The sequence below is a fragment of the Rutidosis leptorrhynchoides genome, chromosome 3, assembly GCF_046630445.1.
Source record: "Rutidosis leptorrhynchoides isolate AG116_Rl617_1_P2 chromosome 3, CSIRO_AGI_Rlap_v1, whole genome shotgun sequence".
Classification (NCBI taxonomy): domain Eukaryota; kingdom Viridiplantae; phylum Streptophyta; class Magnoliopsida; order Asterales; family Asteraceae; genus Rutidosis; species Rutidosis leptorrhynchoides.
Genome location: NC_092335.1, coordinates 34,607,629 through 34,616,118, shown reverse-complemented (window position 1 = coordinate 34,616,118; position 8,490 = coordinate 34,607,629). Strand labels below are relative to the sequence as shown.

The 8,490-nt window shown below is 34.8% G+C and overlaps 2 protein-coding genes across 2 annotated transcripts; one reads left to right on the top strand and one right to left on the bottom strand.

Moving 5' to 3' along the window:
• Positions 1-4,054, top strand: LOC139895929 (amino acid transporter AVT1C-like). Its single transcript, XM_071878477.1, has 10 exons — positions 1-179; positions 973-1,298; positions 1,854-2,068; positions 2,182-2,205; positions 2,395-2,575; positions 2,650-3,008; positions 3,106-3,265; positions 3,527-3,570; positions 3,673-3,735; positions 3,832-4,054. Exons 1-10 carry the CDS (start codon positions 1-3, stop codon positions 3,925-3,927), a joined length of 1,647 nt encoding a protein of 548 aa, XP_071734578.1. The 3' UTR covers positions 3,928-4,054.
• Positions 4,055-5,721: 1,667 nt separating this feature from the next.
• Positions 5,722-8,190, bottom strand: LOC139899856 (AAA-ATPase At3g50940-like). The gene is made up of 3 exons (XM_071882684.1): positions 8,020-8,190; positions 6,247-7,110; positions 5,722-6,162 (listed from the first exon to the last, which is right to left on the bottom strand). Exons 1-3 carry the CDS (start codon positions 8,188-8,190, stop codon positions 5,722-5,724), a joined length of 1,476 nt encoding a protein of 491 aa, XP_071738785.1.
• Positions 8,191-8,490: the final 300 nt, after the last annotated feature.

Here is an 8,490-nt window from a genome sequence, read left to right as displayed (position 1 = left end):
ATGAAGAAATCAGAATCCGAGCAAGCTTTTATTATGGAGAGCGATGAAGATGAAAACAATGAGTCTAATAGAGGTGAATATGACTGGAATTATTCCGAATATTCGAATCATTCAGACGATATCCCTCAACATCAGGAAAAACCGAGCTCTTTAAACCCTTCATGGCCTCAAAGTTACAGGCATGTTCTTGATTACTAATTTATTTAAGTAAATGATTATATCACACTTCTTAGCATTCTCTTTAGGTTTCATATATTGATAGTGTATAATTGATAATTGATAATTGATTAGAATCTGCTTCAAAAAGTAAATCAGAAAGTTTGTTTGAATATTCAAAGTTGTTTTACTTTTTAAGACCTGATTCTTCAACCTTTTGTACTAGTGTATGAAGATATACTTGTTTTATAATATTTATATACACACACATATATATATATATATATATATATATATATATATATATATATATATATATATATATATATATATATATATATATATATATATATATATATATATGAACCAGATCCACATAAGAAAAGGAATTTTTTAACATGAATGTTTATTACAATTAATTTTTCCGTTCAAAAATAACTGTCATGTTTTGACTTTTTACTGTCTTTTTTTACAACTATGTCTTTGAATATATTTTGTTTGTGTTATATAATATTTGATGATAATTATATTAATGGATTGAGTTTTAAATGCGTTTTCGTTGGTATAACTTCAATCATCTATTATGTAAAACAAATCGAAAATTTAAAGGAAAAGTTAAAAAAGAAAGAATTTCAAAAGTTAAAACAGTACAGTTATTCTGGGGGACAGAGGAAGTAGTAAATAGTACCACATAATATTTATGATTTATACTCGCCCACAATGTTCGGAATAATTTCTCTCTAGATCCTTCTCATATATATTTGGTACGTACTTGGGTCTGAAAACTTAATGATTTTCCTTGTATTGATGTTATAGGCAATCCATAGATTTGTATAGTAGTGTACCATCACCAAGCCTCAATTTTCTTGGGACACCTACTTTATCGAGACTAGGAAGTTCATTCCTTTCATCAACATTGAGTAGAAGACACACTCCTGAAATACTTCCAACTTTGGGCAAACCTCTTTTGGCACCGGAAACAGGCAACCAGCAGCCACACGATCGGCGTAGCTCTCATTCTCTTCTTCCTCCACGACGAGGTTCGTCTGCTAGAAAGTTGCCACATGTTCACAAATCATCTAAGGTTTCACATGAACTCCCACTTACCGGTCAGAGCTCATTCAGTCAAACTGTGCTTAATGGTAAGCGAGAAAGTTGCCTTTTGTTTTCTTATGTTATTATTTTTTCAGAAATTGGAAGGGTCGTTTAATACTTCGATTGACCCCTTCAATCTTTTTGTCACCAATATAAAAGTTAAGTTTGTCCTACTTTGGCTATTTGTACTATTCTGTCTCTAACCACATATATTATTTGATTATATATCTATGATGTATGATTTGGATGTGGTCCTGTTTTGGTTAATATCATTCAGATTAGTAATGGCTAGGCGTTGTTAATGTTCATGCGAAAAATTAATGTCTCGTATTTTATATATCGAATATTTAAAATGTGATAGGCGTAGTTGGACCACGTAGACGTGGCCTAATATATTCATGTCACTTACATGGGCGATTTTATGTTAAACCCTGTGGGGCCTCGTGACACTATTAGTTTAAAAAATTTAGGACCCCTTTGAGTTTTAATTTTGGATTCGCCACTGGTCATATATGAGTCATTCACACTGGATATTCTATGTTGTGGGATTGAACATTATTTGTAGGTAAATATTAATTCATGTTTGTTGATAATTTGTGTAGGCGTAAATGTTCTTTGTGGAGTAGGACTTCTTTCAATTCCTTATGCAGTCCGAGAAGGAGGATGGATTGGCCTTTTATTATTGCTTCTATATGGTGTCCTTTCTTTCTACACCGGTATCCTCCTTCGATACTGCTTGGATAGTCAACCTGGGCTCGAGACTTATCCAGATATTGGTCAGGCTGCCTTTGGCACCACTGGACGTCTCATCATATCCGTAAGCTCACTAGTATATCACGTGCTTGTTTACTTGCAGAGCACATATATATACATACATGACTGTTTACTAACCCATTTACTCTTTTCCCCTTGTTTATGTATTCTCTGCAGATAATTTTGTACATAGAGTTGTATGTAAGTATATCTAACTGAATTAATGTCTTAATTATACATGCTAATTTCTCTTATCATCTATACCTTACTAAATGATCCAGATTACCATACCCAAAAAACAAATAACATATTCAATCATACTAAAATTATGTATTGAATTAGAGTTGCAGGATTTTCGAACATATGAATCTTACCTTTCTTCTGGTGCAGGCATCATGTGTTGAATATGTAATCTTAGAAAGTGATAATCTATCTGCTCTGTTTCCGAATGTACATTTAAATATTGGAGGATACATACTCAATGCACATTATTTATTTGCAATTGCGATGGCTATAACTGTGCTACCTACAGTTTACCTTCGCAATATGAGCGTTCTCAGTTACATCTCTGGTAAGTAACTTGAAAAAATATCTAAAAAGCCTTTAACTAAACTTATTTAATAACTGTTATATTTCTTTTTCTAGCTGGAGGAGTTATCGCATCAATTCTTGTTACAATTTGTTTGTCCTGGATTAGTTTCGTGGATGACGTTGGTTTTCAAATTGAAACGACAAGGATGTTAAACCTTTCTAGTTTTCCGGTAGCTATAGGGCTTTATGGTTTCTGTTATTCAGGACACGCCGTCTTTCCTAATATATACACATCAATGGCGAAAAAGAGTCAATTTCCTGCCGTCCTCTTAACTAGCTTTGGAATATGTGGTGTTCTTTATGTTGTTGTCGCTGTACTAGGGTATATGATGTTTGGGGAAACAACAGAATCACAGTTTACTCTTAACCTGCCAACAAATTTGGTCGCATCCAATATTGCCGTGTGGACCACAGTACGGTCATTACATTACATATACAATAAAAATGATATACAGTGAATTTTCATATCTTTTGTGAACTAATTAATATCCTCTGTTTTTTATTTTGCAGGTAGTTAATCCATTTACCAAATACGCTTTGACTATGTCTCCTGTTGCTATGAGTCTTGAGGAGTTGCTACCTTCGGATAAGTCTTATGTATATTCCATTCTCATTAGAACTGGTTTAGTGTTATCTACATTGATTGTCGCCCTCTCCGTTCCCTTTTTTGGTAAGTTCTCACACGATCTAACATGTACCCGTACCCATAAAAGTTTGGATTTTTCTAATGACAGCCTTTCGAGTTGTCATTAACGTGCATAAAAGTGTTGTACATAGCAATTATATTTTTATTTCAAAGTGACAGTTATTGAATTGTACAATATTTTTATGCACGTTAACAACAACCCTTAGGGATCCTTAGGGCGGTCGTTAGAAATTTCATAGCTAGTTTCATATATAAACTAAAGATCTTCTTGTATTCATTATATAGGTCTTGTGTTGTCACTTATCGGATCTTTACTTACTATGATGGTGGTACGTTTTTCTTTATCTCATATCCTTTTGCTGAACTCAAGCAATATAACTAATCATAGAATAATGTTTAATATATCTATATGTTATCACCCATTACTACAGACGTTCATTCTTCCGTGCGTTTGCTATTTAAGCATCCTAAGGGGAAAGACAACCCTCTTTCAGGTATAAATTTACTATAATATCTATGAATAAACTTACCAACTGTTTTGTGGGCTATTTGCTCATTTGGTAACATTCATGTTTTGGCTTGAATGATAGGTGTCATTCTGTGTATTGACCGTCGTTGTTGGCCTTGTATCATCAGCTATTGGAACGTATACATCGCTATCTGAGATCTTTAAACAGTTGTTTTGATATATTTTTGATACTTCAATTACAATGCTTGATTGTTGCAGCGAGCATACAAATAGATTAGCCATTTTTTCTTTTATCATTGTTGGTATATGTTGTAATTGTTTATCATGGGATTTTGTCTCCTATTTTCCAGTCTGAATACTATGTTTTTGAGCATCAATATATTGATATTTTCGTTATGTTTTTGGAATAAATGCACAAATAACGGATCGTTTGTTTGTATAAAAACCATGATTTTCACCTGGACAAGATGATGGGTATGCAGTATGCAGTATGCTTGGTGAATTTGGCTTGTAATGGGAGTTTAAAGCTCATAGCTTGTATCTATGGGCTTATAGTCGGAGGCGAAGTGTTGAATAAATAAATAACAGTTTTGAAGTCTTTCATCTGTTTTATTCTAGACATTTTTTATATTTAAATAATTAAATCATCTAACTTGTTTATTTATATACATACTAAACCTCCACCGGTTTTTGGTCGTTTCAGTACTAAACCTCCACCGGTTTTTGGTCGTTTCAGTTTTACCGCATTGTCGTTTTGAGTTTGCGTTCACACTATAAATGGTCCTCCAACTTTCGCACAAATTACACAACAATCCCTCAACTTTATACTTTTTCAGGGGTAAAAAACGTAAATTTATAATTTAATTAAAATAAAAAAACCCTACTCCACCCTAATTTATAACGGGCCCTATCTTCTCGCTCGGTGCGAGTTAAATTTTTCCGAGGCCACCGTTCAACTCGAAAAAATCTCACGAACCCAACGGGACTAACTATATGCAAAACGGACATCGTTAAAAAAACACTAAATAACGGGCCATATATTCACGCTCGGTGCGAGTTAAATTTTTCCGAGACCACCGTTCAACTCGAAATAATTTTACGAACACAAACTATACTAAACCTCCACCGGTTTTTGGTCGTTTCAGTTTTACCGCATTGTCGTTTTGAGTTTGCGTTCACACTACAAATGGTCCTCCAACTTTCGCACAAATTACACAACAATCCCTCAACTTTACACTTTTTCAGGGGTAAAAAACGTAAATTTATAATTTAATTAAAATAAAAAAACCTTACTCCACCCGAATTTATAACGGGCCCTATCTTCTCGCTCGGTGCGAGTTAAATTTTTCCGAGGCCACCGTTCAACTCGAAAAAATCTCACGAACCCAACGGGACTAACTATATGCAAAACGGACATCGTTAAAAAAACACTAAATAACGGGCCCTATATTCACGCTCGGTGCGAGTTAAATTTTTCCGAGACCACCGTTCAACTCGAAATAATTTTACGAACACAACGCGACTAACTATACGCGAAACGGACATCGTTAAAAAAAATAAATATTTCGGGCTATATTACATACATATATATACATATACAACACGACTAACTATACGCGAAACGGACATCGTATATCCAAATTGGACCGCGCGTCGAATACAATCGCAGCAACGCGCGGTCGGATTTTTTCTAGTTACTTCTATTTGCAGAAAGGCACTTTGCATCATCAACTTGTTAACGTTCTTGAGATGTTCTGCTTTTGATATAGAACTAGTAATCTCGCAATGAACTTGGCTAGTTTGAACAAGGTACATTGTTATTCTTATAATCTGTTCACAAAATTAAGGATTTTGATTCTAAAATGATATACAGTACATGTTTATAGCCAAATTTCTAGTTTATTTCATTGTGATTCTTGATGAGAACCAACAATAATCAAGGTACATTGTCATTATTAATAATCTGTTCACAAAATGAATCATCAAGCAGTTTAAATACTACTCGTAAATTTTAGTTAGAAACTTCATTACCATCCTCATGTTGCTTCTTTACATTCACTTTTGCAAGCATTTGTTCTTTCTTTACTTTGGCCTCTGCATTCACCTTCTTCTTGACATAAAAAAACTCAATGAGTCCCCCAAGCGCGATGTCAGGGTCGTTATCCTTGAGAAGTTGCTCTGCCACCTCAGCAGGGGTGATCTCCACCTCGTTTATCAAATCTTTAATTTCTTGAAAAAGATTGTGTTCGGTGATATGAAGGTAGTTGGAAGCTAGTAGCTGAAAACCATTGAATGTGCAATACGACAAGTGGATGTGAACGTCCATACGACCCGGACGAAGAAGTGCAGGGTCAAGTTTGTCCTTTCTGTTCGTCGTAAAAATGATGATCCTTTCATCTCCACAACTTGACCATAATCCGTCTATGAAATTAAGAAACCCTGAGAGTGTTACCTAACCAACACACAATTATAGTTAGATATCTCATTTCCGTACACTACAATCATCAAAATTGGGTAACTAAAGTAAGTTACTAACCTTGTTTTTTGAGTTGAAATAACCCGGCCACATTTGAGCTCTTAGAGCTAAAACTTTTGCGGATTCCCCGTCCACACGATCATGCAACTCAACAGAACAATCGATATCTTCAACCACAAGTATCGAACGGTTAGCAGTTTCCACCAACAACCTCCTCAACTCCGAATTTGATTCAATATCAGTCAACTCCAAGTCATATATATCAAATTTCAAGTAATTCGCCATAGCTGCAATCAAGCTCGATTTTCCTGTCCCAGGTGGGCCGTACAACAAATACCCCCTCTTCCACGCCTTTCCCACTTTTCGATAATACTCTCGCCTACCTAAAAACCGATCCAAATCTTTCATCATTTTCTCCTTCATACCACTTTCCATTGCAACTGTAGCAAAACTCGCCGGATGGTCAAGATTGACCGAAGTCCATGCTGTTGGGTACCTCGTATAACTAGTCTTTCGTTCGACCGTAAACAACTTCACGGTTTTCTCTTGTAGTTTCCTTGTTTTCGCATCAGTTACTATAAATGGTATGTAGTCGTTCAACGCTAGATCTTTATGTTTTCGATGAAACATGAGTTCCAATGATCGAAGATCAGATCGTGAAGTCTCGCCCGTTTCATCATGAAATCTGTACTCTCTAGTTTGTTCCTTTTTTTGCACCAGTGACCAAGTAAACTTAGCACCTTTATAAGTATCCGTATACTCTTCATTGATTTCCATGGCCACGTGGATTTGGTTTTCGTTGGGAGTTTTAGTGACTTTTAAACGATGAATGTGGGACGAGATTCGAGCTGCGAGATAACTATGTGTTGCGGTATAAAGTTCGTTCTCGCTAAAGCCTTCAAACTCGTAAATGACCATTGTCAACTGCCATCAGATTCAATACTTATCATTGTAGTCGCTAAAACTTACTATAGATATATGTCTCAAATAATTATACACTTGCAAAAATTAACTACTAAGAATAAAATTATATAAAACTACTTGTTTTACCCTCACAACCCTTTAATTTTCAATAAATTCAGTCAAACTTAAACTCTTAATTAAATTATTTTAAATTCTAACAAATGTTGTTAACTAGTTGCGGAGCCCTCGCTTCGCGTCGGGGGCTCCGTTTTGAATGCGAGTTAAAAGAAAAAAAATTCTTTCCTTTTGTGGATCTATTTTGTAAAAAAGAATTTTTTCCGACATCTAGCGTTGAAGGGTTGTTCCTTTTGTGAAAGTTGTTTCTTTTAGCGTTAAAGTTAGTTGATCTATTTGTAAAAAAAATGTTTTTTGACATCTTTTGGTAGCATTGAAGGGTTGTTCTTTTTAAGAAAGTTGCTTCTTTTATCGTTGGAGACAAAAACAGTAGTGGCTTATATGGGTCCTACTGTTTGAGCCTAGTGTACAAGTCGGTAAAACGTGGTGAGTGTTATTATTCAGTATTTTTGGTGTTAGTGGTGAGATGAATAATAATTTAGAATATAAGTATAAAGTGGAGGTTCAATTTGTATTTTAATGAAAGTTAGGGGTTAGATTTGTAAAAAGTAAAAAATTGAATAGTACTATTCATAATAAATAAGATAAATTTTGGGGGTAGATTTGTAAAAAGTAGAAAATTGAATAGTACTATTCATAATGAATAAAATAAATTTTGTCTATTAGTTATGTTGGTAATGGTAATTATGATAATTTTTTTTTTTGGAAGATGTATAAAAGCAGTATACAATCCGATGGTACTAAAATCAACGTAAAATTCAATAGTAGGGTCAAGTGGTCAACTGACCAACTAACCTGAGTGGAAAACTTGTTGATGAAATGACGAAAGGTGAGGTAAAAATAGTCACGGAGTTCGGGTGGTAAGTATTCGCGCGTAACGCTGCTAACAACCATCGCGGCGGCAGCGAGGGAACCAACGGTGGAGATGATGGTTTTGGCCGTTGTGAGATTGGATTCCGTTGACATCTTGGAATGTATGGTCGTTGATAAGGAAATGAGTATGTAAATCAATGATTTATATAGTGTTTTATTTATACTTTTATTATTATGACACTAACAATAAATAATGCTACTCCGTATTAAATATTACTTTCACTTTTGATAGTTTTAGATGGATTGACAAATGTTAAAATAGTACACGGACTCTCATTGGTGGACGTATGCCTCACGGGAATAAGAATAACTGAGAACATGCCCCTCGCATCATCGGGCCGGCAGGACAAGAAGACGACGTTATATACAGGACAAAATACTTTGAGTCATGCT

Coding starts and splice junctions, on each gene's coding strand:
- LOC139895929 (XM_071878477.1), top strand. CDS start 1: ATGAAGAAATCAGAATCCGAGCAAGCTTTTATTATGGAGAGCGATGAA. Junction 180..972: donor TCATGGCCTCAAAGTTACAG/GCATGTTCTTGA, acceptor TTGATGTTATAG/GCAATCCATAGATTTGTATA. Junction 2,206..2,394: donor TTTTGTACATAGAGTTGTAT/GTAAGTATATCT, acceptor CTTCTGGTGCAG/GCATCATGTGTTGAATATGT.
- LOC139899856 (XM_071882684.1), bottom strand. CDS start 8,190: ATGTCAACGGAATCCAATCTCACAACGGCCAAAACCATCATCTCCACC. Junction 7,111..8,019: donor TCAACAAGTTTTCCACTCAG/GTTAGTTGGTCA, acceptor ATCTGATGGCAG/TTGACAATGGTCATTTACGA. Junction 6,163..6,246: donor ATTTCAACTCAAAAAACAAG/GTTAGTAACTTA, acceptor TGTGTTGGTTAG/GTAACACTCTCAGGGTTTCT.